General features: G+C 49.9%; 1 protein-coding gene across 4 annotated transcripts; it reads left to right on the forward strand.

Moving 5' to 3' along the window:
- CCDC136 (coiled-coil domain containing 136) lies at window positions 1-26,661 on the forward strand. 4 transcript variants are annotated; one of them, XM_061198032.1, is made up of 18 exons: window positions 1-58; window positions 844-951; window positions 2,472-2,726; window positions 2,810-2,884; window positions 8,748-9,071; window positions 11,282-11,393; window positions 11,974-12,142; window positions 12,392-12,532; window positions 12,869-13,027; window positions 13,307-13,477; window positions 13,888-14,073; window positions 15,707-15,901; window positions 16,365-16,592; window positions 18,082-18,588; window positions 18,960-19,181; window positions 20,261-20,542; window positions 21,207-21,500; window positions 26,317-26,661. In XM_061198032.1, the coding sequence occupies exons 1-18, from the start codon at window positions 1-3 to the stop codon at window positions 26,425-26,427; spliced, it is 3,597 nt and encodes a 1,198-aa protein (XP_061054015.1). In that variant the 3' UTR covers window positions 26,428-26,661. The 4 variants fall into 4 exon arrangements, with proteins under 4 accessions (XP_061054015.1, XP_061054012.1, XP_061054013.1 ...); XM_061198029.1 differs by lacking the exons at window positions 12,869-13,027; window positions 13,307-13,477; window positions 13,888-14,073; XM_061198030.1 differs by lacking the exons at window positions 12,869-13,027; window positions 13,307-13,477; window positions 13,888-14,073; window positions 15,707-15,901; window positions 16,365-16,592.
- The last annotated feature ends 642 nt before the right edge of the window (window positions 26,662-27,303 follow it).

The following is a 27,303-nucleotide window of genomic DNA, read 5'->3' on the forward strand; positions in this document are numbered from 1 at the left end:
ATGGAGGCGGGCGCCGGGGCCGGCGCGGGCGCCGCGGGCTGGAGCTGCCCGGGCCCAGGTCAGAGCGCCCCTCCCTCACCACTCCATCGCCGCCCCTTCCTCTTCTCCATCTCTCCTCCCTCCAGGCCCCCACGTCCTCTCTCCCCTCCGCTGCTCCCCACCTTTACGTCCTAAGTCTTCCTCCCTCCATCCCGCCTCCCACCCAGGCCCGGTCTCCATCTTTCCGGGCTGGGTCTTCCCCACACCGGCCGCATCCTCCCTGGCAGTCCCTCCCCTGAGCCCTCTCAATCTCGTCTCTCCAGACCAACGGTGCTTCCAGCCCTGGGGGCTCCAGACCCTGCACCCGCTCGGACCCCCAACTATTCTGAGCGCGGGGCGGGGGTGGGGTGGACGAAGTTCAGGGAGAGAACGTAGGGGAGGGGAGCGGCTCCGGTCCAGAGCCCCTTCCCACACGACCCCTGCCCGCCATCAACCCCTTCCCCTTCCACCTCACCCTTTCAGCCTCTTCTGTACTGGATCCTGCCCTCTGCCATCCCTGCCCATCTGCCCCCTGTCCCCTCTGGGCTAAAGAGACACACACCCTTTCTGCCTGTGCAAGGGAGAGGAGCCTGGAACGGGGGTGCAGGAGAGGTTGGGCAGTCAGGGCGGTGTCCCCGTAGGCCCAGCTTGAGGGGCGGCCTGGGGAGGAGAGTCGCAGCTCTTGGCAGAGTGAGCCAAGTACTTCCACCGGGATGAAAAACCCAGGGCTCCAAAGGGCTAGAAGGTGTGTCCCTTCCCCCCGCCCCCAGCTGCGCCCCAGCCGCCCCTACCATCCCACAATCCCTCCTCTCTCCCTGCTCACAGGACCCACAGTGACCACTTCAGGCTCCTACGAGGTGTCAGAGGGTTGTGAGAGGAAGAAAGGCCAACGCTGGGGGTCCCTGGAACGGCGGGGGATGCAAGCTATGGAGGGTGAGTTTTCCCAAACAACTTTCTTTCCATCCCCCTCACCCAATTTCCCTTCACTTCTCCTTCCTCCCTCTGACCCCCAAAACTCTGAGCCAGGACACAGCCCTTCCCCCCAGTTCAGCTCAGCCCCCTCCACCCCTCCTCAGGGCTCAGGCCTTGAGGGAAGTTCAGGGTACATCCCTTTGGAGTCCTTATCACCAGCTAACCAGGTTGTGTGTCCCGGGGGAGCTGCCAGACAGAAAGAGGCCTCGTTGGACAGAGCTTTGAAGCAGGCTGTCAGCAGGGGGTTTGTTCTCACTGCCTCCAGACCCAGATCCCAAGCTGTCTCTTATTTTGAAAAGCAGGGAAACGAGCACGTGAATTGTCTTTCTGGTGCCACCACCACTAACTTCAAATGGAAGCCTTGTGGCTTTGGTTCTCTAGGCTATCTTACCGCCTGAAAGAGGGAGCCTGGGAGCGGGGCCGGTGAGAAGGCCAACCTCCCAACACACATGTATCCCCACCAACACCAGGAGCCTGGAAGGATGCTGGTCCTGTTTCCAGGACTTCCTGTGAAGGGTCCCTATGCACACTCAATATGGACAACCCTGCTCCCCCAAGGGGGACAGATGATGCAAGGAGTCCCAGATGAATCTTAGGCTGTGGTTATTGGACAAAGATCAGAGATTCCAAATTTTAAAACAAAGCAAACTATTACCATCCAATAAGATTTTCTATTTAGAGGAACTGCATTGCAGCAAAGGAGGGGGTGCTCCCCAGCCAGAGGCTGAGGACTAGCACACCCCAGTTTCTGAACGCATTAAAATGTCAGGCTATCTTTTACACACAAGTACAACCTATGACTTCCCCCTTAAAACTGCCTTGTGGTCAACAGGGAGATGTGACACTCAGCAGGGAAAAGGAAAGTGGACCTGGTAGAAAATTCCAAAAAAGCTATTTGATAGAATATATTTGAAAGGGCCCCAGTGTTTGTCCAATAAAACATTTAGAATCATTTCATTCAGATGTTCTCTTTCTCTATCTACTGACAGGCAACCCTTTCTTATTATGGAAAGGCTAATTTCTCACAAGCCACCCGGATCATTTGTAAACTTTGTACAAACCCGCAAACTATAATTCTTGCCCTATTTGGCTTAAAGATACACCCAGTGTCTGAATCCTTTCTTGACTACTTATCCTGCTACCCAGAGACGAGGATGGAAGAAGCAGGTATCCTTGTGCCAGCTTCACATGGCTGAGCCAGCACCTGGCTGCCCAGTCTGCCCGAAGGCAGTACTTGGAGGCCACCAGGGGCAACACTGGTCCAGAAAGGGCCTGGGAGGGGGATGGGCTACCTCCAAACTTGACTCTCACACCTGAGGGCTCCTCATGCATGCACATCCTGCCCAGGGGCTCCTTGGGGGGCACCAGGTGGCACTATTATACCATCTCTGCCCTGGGACAGTGAGTTGGAGGGCCCTCTAAGGACTGTGGAAAGGAAGTTGGCTCTTACTCGCTGGTGGCGGGGGATGGGTCTCTCCTAGGGGAAGTGTTACTCCCAGCTCTCTACGAGGAGGAAGAGGAGGAGGAAGAAGAGGAAGAAGAGGTGGAAGAAGAGGATGATCAAGTGCAGAAAGGTGGCAGCGTGGGCTCCCTGTCGGTTGGCAAGCACCGGGGCCTGAGCCTCACGGAGACGGAGCTGGAGGAGCTGAGGGCTCAGGTGCTGCAGCTGGTGGCAGAGCTGGAGGAGACCCGGGAACTGGCAGGGCAGCATGAGGACGACTCGCTGGAGCTGCAGGGTGAGCGCCTGTGATGGGGCCGGAGGGCCTGGGCCCAAAGGCCCTGGATCCCAGGCCTGATGCCAGCTTCCCCGTCACTGCAGGGCTCCTGGAGGATGAGCGGCTGGCCAGCGCCCAGCAGGCAGAGGTGTTCACCAAGCAGATTCAGCAGCTCCAAGGTAAATCCTAGCGCTCGGACTGGAGAGTAGGTGGTCATCCAAGTACTTTTTTCTTGAGGGTTTGGCTGAGGCATAGCAGACATAGCAGACCATTGGAACCGAATTCGGTACTTTCTCCTCATTTTCTTCTACTATTCTTGCCCTTTTTTCCTTGTCTCTCCATCCTCCTCTTTACCTAATTTCCTTTCTTTTTGCACCTCTAACTGGCTCTTCTGTTCCCCCTCCTTCCCTTTCTTGCCCTCCCATTTCACCCCCTTTCCGAGGCTCTCTCCTTTTTCTCTCCTTAGTCTCTCCCCCTCACACCTGCATCCCTTTTTCTTTGTTCTCCTGGTCAGTGCCACGGGTAGGTAGTCAAGGTTGAATTCCAAACCAGATTGCTTTTGCCTGTCCCTCCAAGGGCATCATGGGAAGAGCAGTGAGCCAATGAGAAGTGACTGGAGGGGACTCTCTGCATCTTTTAAGGGAGGCAGATGAGAACACTTCTTTTGCTCCCTAGGACCGAGCTGGTGGCCCCAAAAGCCCTTTCTTCTAACACCCACGTGCCTTTGTCTGGGAAGCAGCAAGGCAGTCGTCCCACATTCCACTGCGCCGCCAAATAAAGAGGCAGGTTTTGTTACATCTGTGGGCTTTTGGAAGGTTCCTGGGAGCTGTCCTAGAAAACTGCAGGGACTCTCCAGGGAGAACTGAGATCAAGCCAAAAGAGAAGTATAAATGGAAAAAAAAGGAAGGCCGGCAAGCAGGCCTGGAGAGGAGCAAGCCAAGGTGGGAGAGGAGAAGGGAAAGAGAAGGGAAAGAAGATGTAAGCAAAGGTAGATGCAGGAAAAGTAGACAATAAACAGGCTGAGGTGGGAGGGGAGGGGAAGGAGAGAAACTGCAGAAGCTATGTTGCTCAGGGAAAAGAGTGTGAGCATTGGTCTCAGGTCACCTAGATTCTTGAGCCCAGCTCTGCCACATAACAAGCTTTGTGATCTTGGGCAAGTCACTTTTATCTCTCTGAGACTCAGTTCCTTAACTGTAAAATAGGGCTAATTTAAATGTTTTGTCAACCATTTATTGAGTGCCTATATACTTGGAGGACCAGCTATGAACGAGATAGACCAGATCCCTCCCCTAATGAAGAGTACATTCTAATGGGGAGAGGCAGAAAATAGACAAACACCACCAGTTCAGGTGGCAATAAATGCTATGAAGAAAATATAACGATATGATATGGAGAGACAGGGTAAGATGGAAGTTTATTTTTGATAGGGTAGTTATAAAAGTCCTCTGAGAAGAGGACATTTGAGCTAAGACCTGAATAATGAGGAAGATCTGAGGGACGTGCACACCGGGCAGATGAACCAGCAACTGCAAAAGGTCAGAGGCAAGAATGAGCTTCATGTGTTTGAGGGACAGAACAAAGGCCATTGTGGCTGGAGCAAATTGCATGTGGAGGACTTGGGTAAGAGAGAGTTCTGAGAAGCAGGCAGAGTTCAGATTACAGAGGGCCTTATAGGTCAGCTGAGAGGTTTGACTTTTATTCTAAGTATAGTGGAAAAATATGGGAGGGTATTAGCCAGGGCTGGAGGGATATGATCCACTCTACATTTTTATTTTAAAAATAAATTTATTTATTTATTTATTTATTTTGGCTGCATTGGGTCTTCATTGCTGCGCGTGGGCTGGTGGCGAGCAGGGGCTACTCTTCGTTGCAGTGTGTGGGCTTCTCATTGCAGTGGCTTCTCTTGTTGCAGAGCACAGGCTCTAGGTGCGTGGGCTTCAGTAGTTGTGGCACACTGGCTTAGTTGCTCCCCGGCATGTGGGATCTTCCCGGACCAGGGCTCGGACCTGTGTCCCCTGCATTGGCAGGCAGATTCTTAACCACTGTGCCACCAGGGCAGTCCCCACTTTACATGTTTAAAAGAGCACTTCAGCTACTGTGTGGAAATTGGATGAAGAGAAAGGGGTCAAAACAGTGAATCTGGTCAGCAAATAACTGCAATAGTCCAGTCAAGAGATAATGGTTGGTTGGATTAGAGGGATTAGAGCAGTAGAAATGGAGATGATTGAGAATGTAATTTGAAGTTGGAGTTCTCAGGACTTGCTGAATTGGATTGGGGGATAAGAGAGACATGAAAGATGACTTTGCCTTGAGAAACTGAATAGACGGTGGTGTCATTTATTGGAATGAGGACAACTTGACAAGGAACAAATTTTGGGGCCAGGGTAACCATTTAAGACACGTTTTCTACATGTTGAGTTTGGAATAGCTATTGACATCTCAGTAAATATATTAAGGAAGCAGCTGGATATATGAATCTAGAACCAGGGAAGAAATCAGGACTGGAGATATAAATCTGGGAGTCATTAGCATATAGATGACATTTGAATCCAAGGGAGATCACCATGAAATCACATGGAGAGATATAGAAAGAGGAGAGAAAAGGGTCTAGTCCCAGGGATACTCTAGAATTTAGAAGTCCAATAGGGGAGGAGAAATGAACAAGAGACTGAGGTAGGAGGGACTACTGAGGCATCTGGTGACCTGGAAGCCAAGAGCAGAAAGTGCTTCAAGGAGACAGTGATCAGCGGTGGCAGAAGTTGCTAAGTCAGGTAAGATGGCCATTGGATTTGGCGAGATGGAGGGCTCTGAGACATTTCAATGAAGATAGAAGCCTGATTGTATCGGGATCGAAGAGGAAAGGGGAGGTGAAATGGAGAAGGTGAGTACCCATAATTCCCGTAGTCATGTCTTGAAGAGAAGCAGAGAAATAAGGGAAAGGAAGTCAAGGGAGAGCTTTTGGTGTTTTGGTTTTGGGGGGATGGGTCACAGTAGATAATGTTGGTCTGATGGAGGAAAGGATCCAGTAGAGCCTTAGATCTCATCTGAGCGCGGGGGTGGGGTGGGGTGGGGGTGGGGCTGCGGGTCTGGTGAAGGCGCCCAAACCCCACCTCTCGGGAGGAAACCGAGTCCTTGCGCACGCGCGTTGCCCGTTTCCGCCAAGAGGGGGCGCGCGCGGCCTCAGAGGTAGCTGGTGTTGAGAGGCCGTTCGGGCCGCTGCGGCCCCTCGGGGGCTGGGACCGGCTGGTGGCAGGAGGCCCCACAGAGAGACCGCTTCCGGGGGGGCGGGGGAATTCTGGCGAGATGGAGGCCATAACCAGTGAGTAAGAACTGACTTCACTGTGTCCCCCTCCCCGGGTCTTCGGCCTTGCCCCGACGGCCCCAGCTTCACTGTCAACCGGCGCCAGCTCTTCGGAGCCCTGATCAGGCCCTTCCACTTCCCAGCCAGGCCCGCCCCGCCCATCTTGCCGATAAGCCCCTCCCTGGGGCCTGCTTGCAAGCCCCACCCCTCCGCCCCTCTGTGTTTCTAATTAAGAGCTTTCTGAGGCTGAGCGCGACCTTCCTCCGTTCCCGAGTGCATCTGAGAATGTCATTTTTTAGGGCTAGACCCCAGAGGAGAACCTAAGGGAGATTTGAACCCGAACATTGAGGGCAAAGTGGGGAAGTAGAGGTTGGTCAGCCCTCCAACAGAAAACCCACCCAGGCCTTTATCCTAATGGCCGGTTGACTTGTGTGTCCGTTCAGTAGTGGAAAGAGCAAGGACTTTGTTTCCTTCAAACAGGAAGGAAGTCAGAGAATCTAAGTGGAGATGTTTGGACTTGGCACAGAGGTGATCAATTAATACTTGTCGAATAGACTGAAGAGACAGCTAGGATGGTTGTAGAGAAGGAGAGACTGGCAAAAGATGTGGCCGGAGCCGCCCATGTGAGTGAGGTTGGCAGGAGACCTACCCCCGTGCCACTCCCACCCCGCACCCCCGCCTCCGGAGACACCTGGTCCGCTCAGCATTTATGTCTGCAGTGTGTCCAAAATTTTCTTCTCAAACCTCCATGTTCTGTTGTAGTTTTTAAAAAAATACCCAAACATGTAATTCTTTTTTTTTTTTTAACATCTTTATTGGAGTATAATTGCTTTACAGTGGTGTGTTACTTTATGCTGTATAACAAAGTGAATCAGCTATACATATACATATATCCCCATATCTCCTCCCTCTTGCGTCTCCCTCCCACCCCGAACATGTAATTCTGTACCCGTGGTCCTCAGTAAAAGTTTGTGGACTAGATGTATCCCTGCCTCATTTATGCATGAGTACAGCAAATATTTATTGAGTGCATTATGCTAGGGTCTCTGGCAGATCCTGAACCTGTAATGGTGAGAAAACCAGACATGTTTCCTGTCTCCATGAAGCTTACAAGTGAAGGGGAGACCAACGTTTTATATACACACACACACTGCAAAGTACAAGGGGCTATGAGAGCATTTAATGGAGGGCTTTGCTTAATTTTTTGAGGAGGTTGGGGGAGAGGCTAGGGAAAGTTGAAATCTGAAGGGTGAGTAGAATGAACAGGAGTCGGGGGCAAGGGATGGGGACAGTGTGCCTTGCAAAGAGTTTGTGGGAAAGTCCTGACCCTCCCAACCCAATCCTCACTAATTCCCGAATCCTGACTCCCAAATTTTGAATTCTCTGTTGGTGGCAGTGCCTTTTACTCTCGCTCCACTTTTAGGTTCTCCTGATCCTGGATGGGTACCTCTGTCCAGAAACCTTGAGATGCTCCACGGATACTGAGAGCTCTGACACGTTTCTTTTGTAAATTAAAACCCATTATAAAATATAGGCTTGTTGTGAAATGTCAGACAGCACTGATATATATGATGTGGAAAGTAAAAGTCCCTCTCACATGCTGTCTCATTCCTCGGAAGCAACTATGCTGTATGGTTTAGGACATATATCTTTCCAGACCTTTTTCTATGTCTTTGTATATTTGTGTTATATATTATACATATGAATATTTTTTGCAAAAATAAGATAATACCATGTATTTTACAGCTCATTTTTCTTCCTAGTTAGTATATTATGGAAACTTTCTCATGTCTTCTCTATAGATCTGCCACTTTCTTTTAAATGGCTGCCAATATTCTATTTTACCTTCTTCAATTTAAGCTATCCCTTATTGATTGGCATCTAGGTTATTTTCCCATGTTTGGTTCTCATGAGATGAACCTATATTTGAATTTCAGCTGTGAGCTCTAAATACACATTGTTTTGGGACCAGTACTTACACAGGCAGTTCATGGGAGATCTGAGGCTTTGTGATTTCTAAGTTCCCAGACTGAATAGATGAGAATAGTCTGTGTAAATTTTTTTAGTAAGGGGCTTTTTGGAAAGACTCAGGGCATCAGTAAAATGCTGTAAATTGGGTTTGGTCTTTAACTGTCAGGCAATTTCATAGAAGCTCTTAATACTTTTTGTTTGGAGTAGCCTAATTTGTTTTTTTTTTTAATTATTTATTTTTATTTTATGGCTGTTTTGGGTCTTCGTTTCTGTGCTAGGGCTTTCTCTAGTTGCGGCAAGTGGGGGCCACTCTTCATCGCAGTGCGCGGGCCTCTCATTATCGTGGCCTCTCTTGTTGCGGAGCACAGGCTCCAGAGGCGCAGGCTCAGTAATTGTGGCTCACGGGCCTAGTCGCTCTGCGGCATGTGGGATCTTCCCAGACCAGGGCTCGAACCCGTGTCACCTGCATTGGCAGGCAGATTCCCAACCACTGCGCCACCAGGGAAGCCCCGCCTAATTTGTTTTTGTTGCCAAACCTCAAGATCTACTTTTCTACTGCACCTTGCTACGTAGACTCACTCTGTTCTCTTCTTAGGTATTCCCTTTATTCCATATCAGGTGAAGCTATACTTCTCTGATGGGGTAGAGAGCAGGTTGTCAGGAGTTTCCAGATAAGAAATAAGTCTGCCTTTAACTTTGTGCTTCTAGAATATGGTAGATTAGTTCACTTGTCCTCTTGATCATCTCAAGATTGTCTTTGGGCTTTGCAGGTGAGCTGCGGTCTCTACGGGAGGAGATTTCCCTGTTGGAGCGTGAAAAAGAATGTGAACTTAAGGAAATAGAACAAGAGTTGCATTTGGCCCAGGCTGAGATCCAGAATCTGCGGCAAGCAGCAGAGGACTCTGCGACTGAACATGAGAGTGACATAGCCTCCCTGCAGGAGGATCTCTGCCGGATGCAGAATGAACTCGAGGACATGGAGCGCATCCGAGGAGAGTATGAGATGGAGATCACCTCCCTCCGTGCAGAAATAGAAATGAAGAGCTCTGACCCCTCCAATAGTTTAAGTCTCTCAGATTTCTCTGAGATGCAAGGTATGAGAAAGCCAGCCCTCCTCCTGGTCTGTCAGTCAAATCAAGCAGAGGGAAATAGTACACAAGAAGATGGTGGAAGGTGGGCTTAGATCATGAATTGGGAGCCTCTAGAAAAAGCTTCCATGTTGGATTCAAGACTGTAAGAGAGAAAAACTTGATGTCATATAACCAGTCCATAATGGTGTAAGAAATAGCACCATGGAGCTGTACCCTGAGAATTCTTCCTCAGAGAGCCATTGGGCATTTGTTGATTTGCCTATGCTAAAGCCCTTCCTGGGAAAGTTTCCAGTTCTGGGGTGGGCGTATAGGGGCCGGTCACCTTGGAATACTTCCCACTGCTCTGGCATCATGGTGCTTTACTTGGGTCACTTTCTGTGTGGGTTGGGGTGAGGGGTTCCCAGTACTGCTCCCAAGTCCCAGAATGCCCACAATGCAAATTTTTAGCCTCCTTTAGCCCTCCCCAAGTAGAAGCTTTAGGGGGTAGCAAACCAGAGCACAAGACAGCTGGAGAGGAACAGAGGTTATTTCCAGTAATAACGTGAGTACTCAAAAGCTTAGAGCTCTGCTCAGAGTCTCCCAGCTAGTTGCTAGGCTTCATGACATCAGAGCGTTTGCCTTTATTCTGAGGCTAGATTTATGATCTGGGTATAATGCGAGGCCCTGTACTAGGCCGGGTCAAGCAGAGGCAATCAATGAGGAATCAAAGAACTGCAAGTTTTCCCAGCTGTAGCAGGCCTCTCAGAAGCGCTTTTGGACTGGTGTACTAGGAAAGGGAGGCCAGCACAGTGGGAACGCTTGGGCTGGAGTTAAACAGACCCGAGTTCAGAATCTCAGCTCTGCTAATTAGCAGGATAAATTGCCTGGTTATCATCTCCCTGGACCTCAGTTTCCATAGCTATAAAAATTGATTAATAAAACTTTATAGCTGGATGGGATTCTGGAACAGGAAAAGAACCTTAGGGAAAATGTAGAAAAATCTGAATGAAGTATAGAGTTTAGTTAACAGTAAAGTACCAGTGTTCATTCCTGAGTCATGACAAATGTACCCGTGGGAAGATGTTAACAATCGAGGAAACTAGGTGAGAACACTCCCGGGGAATTCTGCAGTATCTTTGCAACTTTTCTGTAAATCTAAAACTATTCTAAAACTAAAAGTCTATTTAAAAAGAAAGAAAGAAAGAAAACCTTAAAGGACTATTTTGGGGATTAAATGAAATGCCTAGTGTATTGAAAGCACTCACACACAACTGAATCCGAGGCTGAACTCATCAAGTCTAATGCTTAGCACGTGGTTGGTTTTCATTAAAGATTAGTTTCCTTCCTTCCTTCGATGATAATCTGGAGTATGCCGAGGACTTTTGATTGGACTAAAGAGGGAACATTAGAAGTGAATTTCAGGGTGTTGAATCTCAAAGCAGGTAAGATAGGCCTTGTGCTCTAATTTGAGCAAGTTAGTGTTCTCTAAATATCAGCAGAGTTAGTATTCTGAGAGAAATAATTCTTAATCATGAAGAAACAAAACAGATATGAGTGTTTATATTATCACAGCATTAAAAAGTATTGGTATCTGGAACTTAGGGACATGTGCTGGGACATTTCAACCAGATCTCTGCTGATGCCTGCGGATGATTTGTGGGTTTGGTTGGGGTGGGCTTTTTTGTCAGCAGATAAAAGATCATTAGAAAGAATTCTTGGCCATGTGCAGGCCGCTGGATTTGGTGTGGTAATAAAGGAAGTAAAAGCCCGGCACTGGCAGTATGACATCTGGCAGTTAACACTCTCAGCTTTCTGTACTAAAAGTGTAAGAGGAAACTAACTGTAAACAGTTGAATGGAAACTTTAAATACAGTAAACCAAAAACTTACTTAAACCCTCGCAAGCTCCTAAAACTCTCAGGACTCTGTCTTGGTTGGTTTTTTTCCCCCTGCCGCCCCTACCCCACCCCCTTGGTTGGGGTTTTGAAGATGGGCACACAGGGCAATCTTCTGGGAAGTTGAAAAGAAGGGCAGCTAACTGAAAGAGGACAAAGACTCACTGAAGTGTGGAACTTTCCGGGCCCTGTCTTCTAAGCCTCTGCATGTGGTATCTCATCTGTCTTTAGAAAAAGAAACTCTTCAGCTTTCTGCAGCCAGATTTCTAGGCAGGAAAACTGGGGGCTGGTCATCAGTGCTTCCTCCCTGGGATCTCACCTCTCTGCCTGTCCTCTGCAGAAGAGTTGCAGCAACTGCGGGACCGCTGCCGCTTCCTGAATGAGGAGTACCAGGCCCTTCAGGAGAGCAACAGCAGCCTCACGGGCCAGCTTGCGGATCTGGAGAGTGAGAGGTACAGCCGGAGGCTGGCGGGGCTCCTCAGGACTGGGGTTTTCCCTGAGTAGAACTGGTGAAGGCAGATGCCAGGCTAATGAGCCTCCCTGCGGTCCTGGTGAGCCGGTCCTTTCCATGGTATCCAAAGGATATGGATACTGCCAAGAAGTAGGTCTTGGGGTCCAACCCTGATGTCTCAGGACTAGAATTGAGTGAGTTCTAAAATTTAGTTTTCTTCCATTCTAGGCATTAGGTCTGGTTTGCTCTGCCCTAGCGTAGATAAGAAGCAATTCCTTTGTTGTCCTCCCAGGCTTGATTCAGCGTAATGGTATATCACCTCCAGATTGGAGCTGGCGTGACTCCAGGCCCAGCCTCGAGCCCGCCTGGATTAGTGCTCTTAGGGTCTCCCAGAGCCAGACATGCCTTTGCAGGTTGAGGTGCTGGGGACTTTTTCTATAATCTCCTAGGTGTGTTTGAGAGGTGAGTCACTATAGAAGGCTCCTTTTGCCTAAAATGAAGGCATCAGGACCAAGCACACTTGGCAGGTGGTGCCGGGCAGAGCTCTCTCCCAAACGTGACTCTGGGGTTCTGGATTACAGGACACGAAGAGCAACAGAAAGGTGGCTGGAGTTCCAAGCACTACAGAGTATGAAGTCAGCAGAGTCTCAGACTTCAGAAGAGGATTTCCTGGAGCCTGATCCTGAAATGCATTTGTTGCGACAGCAGCTGCTGGGAGCTGAGGAGCAGATGCGTGACATGCAGAACAAGGTAGGGAAAGGCAGGCCCCTTTACGGCCTCGCTCCCACCTTCTCCTGGCCTGTGGCAGCAGCATCTCCTTAGGCACGAGGCTGACAAAGGAGGCAGGTGCTGTGGCAAGAGATAGGACTCCAGGGTCTCACTTGCTTGCCTTTTCCTGAATATTCCGGCAGAGGGAATGCCATACTCTGTCCAAGCCTGTTCCCAGAGTGCCTATGGTACCTGTCGTAAATCCGCCTTCCCGTTCCGTTTCCCACACAGTGTGAGAAATTGAGTTGTGAGTTGCAAGAGCTACAGCATCATCGCCGGACCAGTGAGGAGGAGCAGAGGCGGCTGCAGAGGGAGCTCAAGTGTGCACAGAATGAGGTGCTTCGGTTTCAGACTTCCCACAGTGTCACCCAGGTAAACACTGACAGGGGAAGGGCATCGGGGAGGGCAGAAGGGCCTACGTGGGGTCGCCACTTCAGGGGAGGATGAACGCAGAGGAAGGCTGTGCTCTGCTGACTCTTGCCCTGCAACCAGGGGTATCGTCTACCAGAGAGCAATTGGAGAAGTCACACAGTATTGCATTCTAGAAATGGTAGTCGTTATCGAGTGTCTGCCGCAGAAAAGAAACTAAACCATAGGCCTGAGGGAGTGCCTCAAGATGTCTGCGTCTGGAAAAGAACCACTCTGGTCTGGAGAGGGGTCTGCTGATTCGTGAGAGTAACCGTTCTTCCCACACCCTCCCCACCGCAGAGCGAGGAGCTGAGGACCAGACTCTGTGCCCTGCAGGAAAAGTACGATGCTAGCCAGGGTGAGCGGAACGAGCTCTTGAAGGTGCAGCTACAGCTTCAGGCTGAGCTCCGGCAGCTCAAAGTTATGAAACCCGCAGTCGTAGAAAGCCAGAGTGAGAAGGTAACAACGACCCCGAGGTGAGGGGCCGCTTAGGTGCCAGAGGTTTGGGGGGAGGGGGAAAAGAGTTGAGTGTTGAAATAGCTCCAGCTGCCACCTGTGCGGCACCACAGGTACGGAACTCCAGCCGCCCTCGAGTCCTCTGTTAGATGAGAGGACACCCGTAAGTGCAGGGCAGGGAGAAGTGGATTCTCAGACTGTCTGTGTCTGAGAGTGACTCAAGCAGAAGCGTGAGTGGGTTGAGGATCCCGGAGGTACTGCCCAGGGCCCCCTGCACCGCAGGAGTTACAGTGCCGGCTACAGAAGCTGCAGCTGCGGCACCAGAACATCACGTGTGAGAAGGACAAGCTGCTGGCCGTGCAGCAGCAGCTGCGGGACAGCCTGCGCTGTCACGAGGCAGAGGTGCAGCACCTCAAGGGCATCGTGGCCTCCTTCCAAGAGAGCAGAGAGAAGGTAAAAGAAGCTTCAGGTGAGGGAGAATGTAGCACGGCAGAGCCTCCCATGAGGGGACAGGTCCACAGGAGGAGTGGGGTGGTGGAGTTCTGTGGAGGAGCTGTCGATGAGGGAGATAAAAAAGTGCTTCATGGAAACGTGATCTCAAAGGGTCACAATGCGCTCAGCTTCCTTCGATTTTAAATCAGAAAGGGCTGTAAAAAGGAAGCCGTCTCCCTTCCCCACCTTGTAAAAGAGGAAGTCCCAGGTCTCTGTATAGAGCCTGTTAGGGATTGGTCCATCTCAGGTAGTCCCCTCTGGGATGAAATTGGAACTGGAAAGGACAGGACCCTTTAGTCCCTGCCTGAGAGGAGAGAGTGCAGCCACGGGGGATTCTGGGATGATGGCGGGGTCTGCCTGCCCTGCCCCAGAATGCAGAGATGCACGCCCAGCTGCAGGAGATGAAGCGGCTGTACCAGACCAGCAAGGATGCGCTGGAGCGGCAAAAGCACGTGTATGATCAGCTCGAGCAGGACTTCGTGCTCTGCCGGCAGGAGCTGCAGCAGCTCCAGACCACCCAGTCCATCCCAGAGGACAGGGGAAAGTGTGCTGATGAGGTAATTGTAATTAAGAGAGGTGAGATCTCCTGAGCCTTGGAGAGTGGGGGTATAGAGGCAAAAGATGAAGTCATCCAACCAACAGGCTTGATGGACTTCCTGTCCAATCACAGATGAATGTGGAAAGGCAGAAAACAGAGGCAGAGCCCCATGCTGTTAACTTTAAAACTTGGCCTTGACCTTGACTTTGAGCCCAAGCCACAGCTTAGAATCAATACCTCTGGATCCAGTCTGAACACCTGAAGATTTCACACATGATTTCATGTGTGTAGACATTTATACCTTATTGTTAGAAGTGTAGTGATATCTTGTCATTCGTGGAAAAGAACATATACATAGGCCCATATACACAACTACGATTGTTAGAACTAGAAAGAGAAGGTCCAGTTTTCTGAGGCAGATTGTAGGTGCTCTTGTCAAAAGGCATGGTCTGTGCCCAGAGTGCTGATTGGGTATGAGAAGGACCTAGGCTTTTTCAGGATTTATTCTGTGACTTCAGAGTAGTTAAATTCTAAACTTGAATTTTACCCTCTTTAAATTGAACAGAATACTACTCTTATCTCACTTTCTTTTAGTAAAAAATCCTGGTAGTGATAAATAAGGCCTTCCTTCTTCACTTACCCTTTTTTCCATAGTGTGTAAAATGCAAGTCATTATTAGTCAGCCCTGTTGAGTACTTTCAGCTCCTGGCCACTGACAGGAAATGGAAAAATTTTGAAGCATGATGCAAAAAAGGTGCAAGATTCCAAAAGATGGTGGAGCTAGTCGCCTTCTGCCAGAATACTCAGTAGCTCCTGCCACAGCCGACATCAGGCTGTGTCCCCAGGGAAGGGCCTTCAGAAGACACAGAACTGGGGACGTTATTTGGGCTGCCCCAATAGTCCACCTGCCTTTCTACACCCAGGCTCACTTTCCCTCCCCCCCGCCACTCCCACTCCATTTAGAGGTCCAGGGGTTCCATAACTTGCTCATCACTTTCTCTCCTAGTTGAAGAAACTATGGGAAGGGAGAAGCATGCTGGCATACAGAGCCAGCCTCTTCTCTCCTCCTAAAAGAACATTGAGATTAGTTTGATATTAGAAGATTTGGGTTTTTGGAATCATGGGATGATTTAGTCCTCTCAACCCAAATTCAGCAATAGCTCATACTTCTCTAAAGATTCTTAAAGCTGATTATGAAAACAAAAATGGGGAGAAGTAGGGTGAAAGTAAGTCCTTATTGGTAAGGAGCATAATTAGTTATAGAAACAACTGGAGAGTAACAGGAACTAGAATTCCCTGCAGGGTGGGAAAATGGTATCTACCAGAGGAAATGGAGGTGGGGAAATGAGAAGGGAGGGGCGCTGATAACCTCCCTCAAAAACTGCCCTCAGAAAGAACTAGTAGGCAAAATTTAGAGCACAGCCAAACTTCAGTTCTGAGCAGCCTGCTGGGGTTCCCATTCAGCATCTAGGCCTGTATGGGCGCAGTGCAGATTGGGGTGATCAGTCTAAGGTGACGACAGGGTGGGAGACCCTGGTGAATCACAAGAGGTAAGAGAACACGGAGTGCTCTGCTGACCGCACGGGGCAGAGAAACGCCAGGGAGCCTGCCTCCCAGAGTAAGCACCCCTGCGCGCCCTGCCCCGTCCACAGTGTGACGCACTGCTCTTCAGACTGACAGAATTGCAGGAGAGGTACAAGGCCAGCCAGAAGGAGATGGCGCAGCTGCAAATGGAGCAGTGCGAGCTCCTGGAGAGGCAGAGGAGGATGCAGGAGGAGCAGGGCCAGCTGCACGAAGAGCTGCACAGGCTCACGTTCCCGCTCCCCAGATCTGGTCTCTTCCACAAGGTAATCACAGCCAGGGCGGCTGCTAGCTGTGAGGAGCTGCCCAGGTGTGACTGTGCTTGGGAGAAGTAAAAGGGTGGGGATGGAACTTTTTCTCTTCCTAACCAGCCACTCCTTACTTTCTCACCAACCTCCTCAAACAAAACTGTTCAATATAGCTGATTAGGGCTCTAAATCTGAAAATACATCGTATACTCTGGAATCTGTCCAGCATTTTATATTTAGATATTTAGTCCGTCTGGAGAAAATGTACTTGAAAGCACTTTGCAAACTGCAAAATGCATCCAAACATATGAGGTCATTACTACTCAACTAGCAGGTCTCCAAAGAGAGACTCCCCTCCTGTCCCAGATGGGCTGTGCAGAACCAGCCCCCCTAAGGGAAGGGTCCCGAGCAGGAAGGAGGCAGAGGTCTTGCTGTGTAACCACCACAGTTCTAGCCCCCTTCCTTCCACTCTGCCTCACAGAGTCAGGAGCTCCTTACAAAGTTACAAGACCTGTGTGAACTACAGATGCTCTACCAAGGCATGCAGGAGGAGCAGAAAAAACTGATACAGAATCAAGAAAGTATGTTAAAAGAACAATTAGAACTGCACGGAGCGCTGCAAAGTTTCAAGGAGTCTGATTTCCGGGAAGTGTTGGAGAATCCGAAGGATTCCAAACGGCCTAAGTCCTCAAAATGTGGTCATAACAAGGTAACTATAGCAAGAGGCAGGGAGATAGTTCTGGGGGCAGCAGCATTGTAGGGAAAGGGGGCTCCACAGAGGGGTCAGAGTTCCGAAGGCCTGTTTTGCCAGGAGCAAGGATGAAGCTAAAGCTCTACCCTCTCAGCCACTCAGGGGCTCATTAAGATGTGGCTTTAGGTACGGCCTTAGCTGCTCCCTCAGATGGTTGCCCAGTTGAAGCACTGTGAGCACTTAGAATCCAGATGACCTGGAAGTTTGTGATCTCCTGATAATTTGACTCAATCTCTTCGACATCTCATTTTCCAGACGTATTTGGAAGTAGATCAACTTAGTGTTTGTTTGGATTCCTTAGGACTGACTCTAAACATGCCATCCTTTCCTCATGAGCTGGTTGGTAATTGAGAAGTAAGCTTTCCAGTGACCAAAATCTGTAACCTTTTGGCGTTCTACATGAGGCACATCTGAGGCCATTTATTTCCAAGGGAAGAATTCCCAGCATGTGGGGTTCTTGGTACTGACCTCACTGTCTTCATTGGAACTTTGTGGCAATAACAGCCAGGTCAGAGGCGTTAGACTAGAGAATCCATGGGTCTCAAGCACCAGCAAGTGGTCATGCCTCTGAGGTCACCCTGAAGGAGGTTTCTAGACAAGTCTGTTCAGGGTTGGGAGATGCATTTGGTCTGAGGCCTCAGTGGGGGCAAGGTAGAGCAGGTAGACAGTTTCAATTTGTTGAAATTGAAATTTATTCAATTTCAATCTATTTGTTCAGATATTAGCCTAGACAGGCAGATAGATGTAGGGAATAGCGGAAGCCCAAACTGAGATTTGGTCAGATTTCAGGGGTGTCAGATTTCAGCCTGGCTAGCAGACACCAAGAACCAGGTATAAAATATTCCCTTAACCAATCAGATCTCATCCTGGGCATCAGCTGCCAAGAAGCCAGGCCCCGACGGCCTGGAAAACATGCCCAGGGGCCAGATTTGGAATTGAGGCAGGAGGAGTCCCTCACTACGACAGGGACTTGTAGTGAGACCTTGATTCCAAGTCTGCATCTTCTGAGGAAGAAGTTCTTCATATGCTCATATTCAAGGCCAGGGCTGATTTTAGAATTGGGGGTAGAGGAGGGGACTGAGCCCCAGAGGTCAGGGTAATGGATACACCTGACTGAGAAGAGGGGAGGGGAGGGAGCCCGAGTGACCTTGCGATCCACTCAGTGCTGCTCCAGGGAGAGAGGAAGTTAGCAGAGCATGGAAACCAGCAGAAATGGGGTCCAGAAATCATGGACTGTCTGTCCCAGGGAGATTTGCTCCAGTGAGCAAGAAATTGACACGTGCCAGTTACCTGTAGGCGAAGTCAAAGATCTAGGCTGTGGTGAGACGGGAGGGTAGGTGTGCAGTGCTCTGACCTGTGCTCTCAGACATCCGCACCAGGAGGGGTGCAGCTAGAAGGACCGCAGTGTCTAGAGTAACGATGATGTTTCCCCACCCACTCCTGGCAGTCCAAGATGATCATCGCCCAGATGCAGGCTCTGCAGGAGCTGTACGAGGCCAGTCAGACCGAGCAGGAGCTGCTGCAGCAGGAGCAGGGGCGGCTTCTAGAGGAGCGGAAGAGGCTGCAGGCCGACTTGCAGCTCTGCCTGGAAGAAATGCAGATGCTCCAAGTCCAGTCCCCTTCTGTGAAAGTGAGCCTTGAGTCCTACAAGAAGAGTTATGGGAGCACGTCCACCAGCAACGAGGACTGTCGCAGAGGTTGCAACATTGATGACAACGAGAGCTATCACAAGAGTTACAACAGCAGCCAGGCCAGCGAAGGGAGCCTCCTCAAGAGCTATGACAGTAGCACCAGTACCAGGGAGTCCTATGGGAGGAGTTACCGCAGCAGCAGCAGCAGCAGCAGCATTGCCTGTAAGAGGAGTTACGGCACCAGCAGTAGCTCTGACACCTGTCACAAGAGTTACATCAGCAGCAGCATGGACGACGAACTTGCCGAGCCCGAAGATATGGAGGTAAAAGTAACCAGATGTCAGGTCAGATAGGGGAAGAAGGTTCCTGTCTTATTAAGAGAGAAGTCACGGGGAAGGGCACAAGAGGTGAAGTGGGCAGTGGGCTCAGAGCTGAGCAGGGTAACTTACAGGAAATAAATGAGGTACTCTGCCCGCCTCATACGGAGATGCTCCATCTGGATGGAAGTCTAAGATTCAGGACTTTTCATCGACACAGTCGTGGTGCTCTTTATGGGAAGAAATACAGGACTCCCCCTGGGCAGCTTCAGATCCTTGTGGCCATTGTTTTGTACCCAAGAAAGGGCCTAGCGAAGAGAGTGGGCGGAGGGCAGGGGCTCCTCAGGGTGCCGTCATCACTCCCCTGCCCTCCACAGCGCTTTGAGGACACGGTTGCCAAGGTGTTGATCAAGCTGCAGGGAGTGCAGGCCATGTACCAGCTCAGCCAGGAGGAGCACGACCTGCTGCAGCAGCGGATGAGAAACCTGCTAGACAAGCAGAAAGGGCTGAAGGAAGAGCTGGATGCCTGCGAGAAGGAATTCAAGGAGTGCGTGGAATGCCTCGAGAAGACCGCTGCCTCCCAAAATGAGGAGCACGAGGTAACTGCTTTCAGGGAGGCAGGGTTTCAGGTAGGAGTCCCTAGAGCCAGAGGAGGTCGGAGCCCTTTCAGAGAGGCTGAGGAGAGAGACAGGAGCTCATTGCCAGCTCTGTACGGTTGCCCTCCTCCTGGTCAGAGGGACAGAGCAGGGGCTGAACCCCTAGAGGCTGGGCAGTCTGTTGTCCCACTGATGGACATTTCCCAGGCGCCCACTGTGCTGGGATTTACTGATCATCAAGATTCCTTGAATGATTTTTTTTTTCCCCTTTGCCACTTCTGTTCTCTCTTTTGTCCTAGAGCACCCCTGGAGAGTTGTATTTTTTTTACCTCCAATTTTCTTTAGTTTGTGTGTATTCCACCTTGTCTCTTCAACTAGATTGTAAGCACCTCAAGGACAGGGCTGTGTCTTCTTTTGGATCTCTCATAATGCCAAGCAGAGTGTTCTGCATCCACTAGGAATGGGACAGAGGGCATTGTCTCTGATGAAGAGTAGTCCTCTGTCCAGTGGGGGTCACTGTACGCATGGGAGAGGCTCAGAGAGCAAGAAACACGTGGGCCTAGGTTGCTTAGTATTGGTACCTACCCAAGGAGGCCATGATGTGCTGCCAGAAGCCAGGAAAGACAAAACCAGGGAGTAGGGAGCAGGGTTGGCACTTGCCTCTGTTTCCAGAGTGAGGTGCAGGAGCCCAGGTCCAGTCTCGGGAGTATACAACACAGTTCCTATAGTAATGATTGTACCTATTAGAGAAATAGCTTGGGCAAAGTAGGAGTTCCCATCAAAAACAACTACGTAATAAAGCCCCACGGTTCAGAAGGGGTTAGCCCTTTTGTCATTCCCCATGACAGTTCACAGTAAAAACATAATTTTAGTCATCCTTTTTTGATCATGTTAGATGTAAATCATCAAGTGCCTCAAGTGAGGGAGAACCTCTAAAACTGCTTTAGAGGCTCATTTTCAACAGTTTAATGTTTTCTGTATTATCTACGTCCCCCTGGGCTTTAGCAGGGAGATTTCTGAAGCAGGGGCCAGGCTGATCACGTAGGCCCAGCTGTGGATAACTGGGCCTCCACTACCAACAGATCAAAGAACTGCAGGCCAAGCTGCGGGAGCTGCAGCTACAGTACCAGGCTAGCGTGGATGAGCAGGGGCGGCTCCTGGCCGTGCAGGAGCAGTTGGAGGGGCAGCTGCAGTGCTGCCAGGAAGAGCTTCACCAGCTCAAAGAGGAGAGGTCCTCTGTTACCAAAGAAACCAAGGGAACGAATGGCAATCAGAACATGAACGAGAATGCCAATGGGGTTAAAAGTAAAAACGTGGCCAAGCCAAGCCTGGAGAGTTCTGAGGTCAGCTTTGAGACCAGAAAGGTGAGTAGTAACCTTGGTAGCCAGATAAACAGAAAGTTAAAGGGGATCCTAGGAAGGAAAATCACCTTCACCACCATTCCGACCAGATGAGGTATTTGTAGAGAAGCTTCTGGGATCTCTAATGTGTCTAGAGTAGTTCTATCTTAATAGCAATTTGGTACTCCCTTTTCCTGTGAGGTCAAGGGGATAGTGGAATACAGACCACTCAGACCTGGAGCCCCTAGGCTGGATGAATGTTTCAGTTAGACCAGTGCAATTTTCTGGGGCCCCTGTTGTTCTTCTTGGGTCACATGCCCAAGAGAAGGACCAAATAGATGGAAAGAGAGGGATTTACTCAAAGCAGTTGTGTACATATAGGTGGAAGAGGACTGGATAAAATGGGGGTCACCAGGCAGGGGTAGGAAGCAGCAGTTGAGGTGCAGAATCTTTAGCTCTGGGAACGGTTGGAAATGGCTAATGGGCAGATAGATGTGGTACGGGTCCGGAGAGGCTGGGTGTGGCTACCCTCCACACTGTGCGCGGGACATCAGTTCAGTCCCAGGACACAGTGCTGTCTGTGCACTGTGGGAAGCAGCGTGTTCTTGAGTTAGTTAAGCATCGTCATGAGGGTGGGCATCTTCCCAGGTAGCAGCATCCCCCATCCTGCACTGCCTCCGCCCCACAGAGTCTGGAGGTGGTGCTGTACTACAAGGCCAGCCACATGGCCTTGGACGATCAAACGAAAGAGGAAATAGAAGAGGAAACGAAGGAGGCAATTGAGGACGAAACAAAGGAGTCCTGGGATGAACTAGTTTCTGAGCCATCAGGTCCTAGAGAGGTTAAATTCAAAGAAGATCAGGAGGAGAGATATGAAGAGTTCCACAGCCAGGAGGGTAAGGAAGAAGAAGACAACCAAGAGGAGGAGGAGAATGAAGCTTCAGAGGGAAGCAACCCCCTCAAGCTTTCTGAGAGCAAAAAGGTAACCACAGCCAAAGGCAGGATCATGTGGGAAATGGGCTCTTGGGCGCAGGTGCCCAGCGTTCGGGTGTGACCCAGCCCTTGGATGGACTTCTACAGGAGTAGAGGCCAGCAAGCTCTGAGACATCGCACTGGGGAAGGTGGAGGTGGAGGTGGGATTGGAGAGAGCAGTCTCTGCGGGAAAGGCTGTGGAACTGTCTCACAGAGATCACCTTCTCTGGGAACCGGGGCGTGCTGGCTGGAGTCCTGCCTCCTTTCATTTATGTGGTCATAACCCTCGTTACTCACTTCAGGAGGGTTCTTCACCCTCCCCTAGCACCGCACCACGCATTTCTGTCAGCCTGGGCAAGTCACCCAGTCCTGCTTTCCTGAGGTGCCCTATTAGGGCTGACCTCTGTTGCCGTGAGGGGTGTGGAGAGGCTGCTGTCGCCTGCCGGGCTCTATGTAGTATTACAGGGCATGAGAGTGGGGGCCAGGGCCGATCGGAAGTGATAGAATGTTTCCGTCTATACAGCAGGGCCGTTGGCCAGTCTTGGGAGACCAGCCGGAGCCCTGACCCCTTAGTTACCGGATCTGGAGAGGTCGGGTGAGAGTATCCGGGGTAATGTACCAACTGTACAAAAATATTTCTGTATTTTAACAACTGGTACATCTATACAGGAACATACTAGCTGAATCTCTGCCCTGGTTGAAGTTAACTGGGGGCTCGGACTTCCGAAGGGTTTGAGTAGTACCTGAATAAGTCCTCAGTTTGCAGTACAGGTTCTTTCTGTCCTTTTAAACACAGGGGAAGAAAATAAATCTCTTGTGGTGGGATGTCCCAGTCAGCTCGAAGGTTATCTGGAATTTTCAGCAGTTCAGTCCGTTCAGTCTGCAGCACTGGCTAAGGACCCAGTTACGGTTCTCTGTCAACCTCATGGCAGAGGCCCATTGTTTAGGACGTGAAACGTAGGAGTAACCACAGCCCCTTCCCCAGTGTTCTATTTCTTTGAATTCTTCGTACCCTGCCACATGCCGGTTCAGAGCCTCATAGATTTCCTTGCCTCATGTGCCAGCTTTCTAAACACGAAACTGGATTTTTCTACATCACAATCAAGGACATTCCTTGTGTCTGCATATGGAGGTGTCCCTTTGCCTCAGTGGGTCCTGCATCTTTTACAGGCAGCTCTGCTGGCGTATGTGTTACCGCCTGCAAATTCATTTTCTCTCTGGAAGATGTTTGCAGTCAAGAACTAGCCCTTCTCCATTGTTAGCTTGTTTTAGTGCGTTTTGTCTCACAACGACAGCATCGTCTGACATCCTAGGGGATGTCCCAGAACTCTGAGACTTGGTGGCAAACAGCCAGAACATGCGGCTAACAAAGGGCCAGGTGGCCTGGCAGGAGGCTACCCTTCCTAGAGTGACCCAAGCAAAGTAGACCTCCTGCTCATCTGGAAAGCCCAGCTTTACTCTCTGGAGCTTCACTTTTCCACAGTTACTGACCTACAAGAAAGGTCTAGGTGCAGATAACCCTTGCTTGACAGGATATAAGAGGGATATGACAAGCCAAAAATGTGGCCCCGAATTGGACCTACGCCGCTGCTTAACCCATGCAGTTTTGCATCTCCTGTAGGCGACCCACGGGAAGAACCAGGCCCGAGGAGCGGAGAAGAAATACCGCTGCTCTCGCTTACCTGTTGTTTAACCTCTTGATCTCTTTCTCTTTTCCCTTTGTTTTATCATCTTCATTATCTGTTGGATTCATGTGTTTATGTCTTTTTATACCATCTCTCATCTCTGGTCTCTCCTCGTGCCTCTTTCTCATTCGATATGTTGCAGCCATCCCCTGCCCCCGATCCCCCCATCTTCTCCTTGCCTCTCGTAGGCCTGGTGGTCATATCGGCTTTGCTCTGGTGCTGGTGGGCCGAGACGTCGTCTTAACGCAGGTACTGGTATTGTGTCCCCTCCTTCTGAGGGATAGAGGGAGGGTGCAGGTTGCCCTGGCCTCTCCTCTTTCCCTTTTCTCTGAGCCGCTTGCTTCTTGCTTTTGCCATTTTACAACAGGTGATAGTCAGGTCTGAGTTTTAGCCCTGGCTTTTCCTTGGGCTACTGCAAAGCCCATAACATCTCGGAGAATGTCTTCCTAACTTGTACGGAATTGGAATGCTCGCCATTGAGAGAGTTTGAGTTTCTGTACTCTGGCTGGGAAAAATTTGAATGATCCCAGCACTGTGGCTACTTTCAAAGCTCCCTCGACTGCTTCTGATGAGCTGATGTCTGACTGCAAGGCTGGCCTGGCTGCCCTTTGTCTTTGTTTAGCCCCAGAGCCAAGCTCTCACTACGGTCGCTACCCAGGATGGCAAAATAAGGAATCACTGCCTCCCCACTTGGGTGAGAGAGGAGGTCTGGAGAGTTGTGATCCCCAAAGGTCATTTGTATGAGGACAACCTCGATTCGTCCTTCAGCCTTGGCATCAAACTCTTATCATATTATATACTTTCTACTGAGAAGTTCTCTGGTTTGGGGATTCTAGTCTCCAAAATATCAGAACAAGAATGCCACATCCCTTTTGGGGGTCAGATTCTATTGTAATTGGCTTCCCAAGCTAGGCTTTCTGGAGAGAATGTGGTATTGGTGAAAAGTTTCCACTAACCAGAAGTGCAATGTTTTCAGGGAACCAAACGGATATATTCTGGGCACCAGTCCATGTAATCTGATCTGTCAACAGGACACCAAATTCAGGAGGTAGAATGTAGTCTTATGGCCCAAGTAGAACCCTTCCAGAACCCATAAACTTTTCTCTCTTGGCCTGTTTTGGCTCCTTTCCCACGCTCCCCCTGCCACTCCCACTCCCCCACCCTCTCTTCTAACATCCCTGTAAATGGAGTGTAGTTGGCTCACTGCATAGGTTCAGGGTGACCGCTGGAGCATTTGTGGGTAGCATTTATCACTATTTCCTTTTCTGTCCTGCCTTTTTTCCTCCTCACTTTTTTTTTTTTTTTTTTTTCTCTTCAACCCTTCTCCTTTCTTCTTTTAGACATTCCAGTTACTCACCACGGTCAGTCTTTAACTCCTTTGGTGAGAGGGGTCTCTCCCTGTACCTGTTCCTCCCGGTACACTCCCAGATTTCTGGGTCCGTATGGGATGAGACCCAAAGCATTCAGCCATAACCTTTCACCAACTCAAACCCAGCCAGGCCTGACCAGAGTGAGAGGAAGGAACTCCTGGGTAAGCGTCCTCTTGGAGGAGCCTTTTATACCGAGAGCCTGGCTACGGCCCAGCATGCGGCTCCCATCCAGAAACTGAGGCAGCAGAGTAGAGTAGAAAATGTGGCTGACAAGTGGGCAGACAGCTTGGACGAGTCTGTCTCTCTTTCTTAGAGCTTAGTGCCAGTGGGCAAAATGCATAACCTGAACATTAGTTTCTTCAGATGTAAGGAAAGGACGATAAATCCTCTGGCTTCCTCATGCGAGGAACAGATGAGTTCATTTATATGAAGGTACTTTATAAATGATAAAACACCACATAAATAATAAAAAGAACATACTGTTACATAATGCATACTATATGCCAGGCACTGTTTAATCATCTTATAAGTATTAACTCATTTAATTCTCACAATAACCCATTGAGGTAGCTATCATTTTACGTGTCATAAAACTAAGGCATAGTGGGGTTATGTAATACAGCCAGTAAATTGTGAATCAGATTCTAAGGACTTAATATTAGCATCAGATAAAATTCCAATCCCGTTTCCCTTTATCATCTCTCTTCATTGGTTGCTCCGAAGTAAGTAGGAAGACACCATACAGCAGCCTCTTCGTGCAGCCTCAGATCACGTTAGCTCTCTGATAACTAATATCACATTGCTAACTTATTTCATGTATTGTTTATAAAAGCCCTTTGCACATTGCATATGCTAAGCGTTCTCTCCCCGTTCTCTGCCTGCAGTTGATTTTTTGGATCCAAGGCAGAATTTTCCATTCATCTCTATTAGATCTAGTCCATTGTCCACTGTTCTCACCTATGAAGCTTTGTGTTTATTTTTAATCTTGACCCTGTGGTTTCAAAGCACTCACTTTTGCAACCAGCTTCACCTCATCCTCAGGGGTGACCAGCCACCTTCTTATCTTCACCCAAGTTACAGGTGAGGGCGAGCCTCTAGTGGGTCCCTCTCCAGGCCCTCATCCAGCTCATCAGTCACGGACAAGTGGTTGCACAGCAGGCTGCCATCAGCCTGCTCTTTACTTCTCCTGTTTTCTCCAAGGAGGTGTTTTAATGACCCTGGTGTTTGCCTCCCTGGGCCAGTGACCAACTTCCTTCAGTCTCCTTCAAGGACATCATTCTCCACAAACGGTCTGGGCTGCCTAACAACCTCATGTTTGCTGTACTCTGGTGCACTTTCTTCGCTTACCCACCAGCCTTATCCTCTTGAGTTCACTTTTCCTCCGTCAAGCATTTAATGATGCTGCTGCATTTCCCAAGGGCCCAAATTTACCCTCTTTTTCTTACCATGGCATCTGATCCTTTGCTGCGACCATTTGGATTCTCTGAAATCTGCTTCTGAGCTTGCTCCTACACTCAGGAGCTGGTTCTTCTCACCCCACGGGGCATGAATACAGGCAGCCAGCTCAGGTCATCCACGTAGCGTTGTTCCAGATACCTAGCGGTGCCAGGACTAAGCCCACATTGTCTGCAGCGGTTACCCAGGAGATAAGAGAGACTGGACCATGATGATGTTCCTGAGGTATCTCTCCAGCACCAGTAGGCAGGGGATCTCTAGCTTAGGGAGGAGTTCAGAAGGCGGGGCACTCACCATTTGTCTTTGGTCCCCACAGAACATGTTTGGGATGTGGAAGCCTATGGTGTTCTTGGCTCTTGCAGCTGTGGCTCTGTATGTGTTACCCAACATGCGACCGCAGGAGACAGAGTTCTGCCTCATGGAGTGATGGCAGGCCTGGGCCAGCCGAGGGGGCAGATCCGCAGTGGCCACTACCCTCAGCTTTGGGCAGGACACACTGTGCCAGAGCCCCCACCCCACCCGTATGTTCCATGTGTCCCCATCTCCTTAGCCTCAGCCACTCAGGCCGGAAAGGCTTGTTGTGGGGAGCTGCTGGCTCCCATCTCCTGCCTCGTGTAAGAACCTGGGTTCCTTGTAATTAAATATCAACTGAATCACGTGAGACTTTGTGGCTTTTTATTTGTTAGCTACCTCACAGCACAACCAGAACAGAGCAGTTCCCCTTTAACCAGGTGCTCACTTAAGGCTCTGGCTCCTACGTACGATTTCTCACCCTACAAATGACCTCAGAAATGAGGCTGAGGAAAAAAAAAAAAGAAAGAAAGAAATGATGCTGGCTCCTTGTGCTGCCAGCCGAATCGCAGCTGGATTGGTCTGTACCTACTAACCCTAATCTCAAGGAACTTATCTAAGCACAGAGAAATGGAATGATCTGGGTACTTGTGTGACGGGGGGCCAAATGACCTGCCCTTGGGTCTCGTGCCCATGTCTGTCTACTGTGAGAAGGGTGCCCTGAGAAGATCTGCGTGTGGGCCTTCGTGGCTTCGTTCTTATGACTTCTCGAGGGATTTGCTCTCGGAGATGACTTAATAATCACTCAGGGTCCCAGCAGTAAACTGAAGGGAGTTCCCTGGTGGCCAGGTGGTTGGCATTCCGGGCTTTCACTGCCATGGCCCGGGTTCAGTCCCTGGTTGGGGAGCTGAGATCCCACAAGCTGCACAGTGCAACCAAAAAAAAAGGCTTTAACCTAAGAGTTGTTAATGAACAGACTATGTACAGAAGGCAGAGTTAGGAGAACCAACGA

This window comes from Eubalaena glacialis, chromosome 8 (genome assembly GCF_028564815.1).
Source record: "Eubalaena glacialis isolate mEubGla1 chromosome 8, mEubGla1.1.hap2.+ XY, whole genome shotgun sequence".
Taxonomy (NCBI): domain Eukaryota; kingdom Metazoa; phylum Chordata; class Mammalia; order Artiodactyla; family Balaenidae; genus Eubalaena; species Eubalaena glacialis.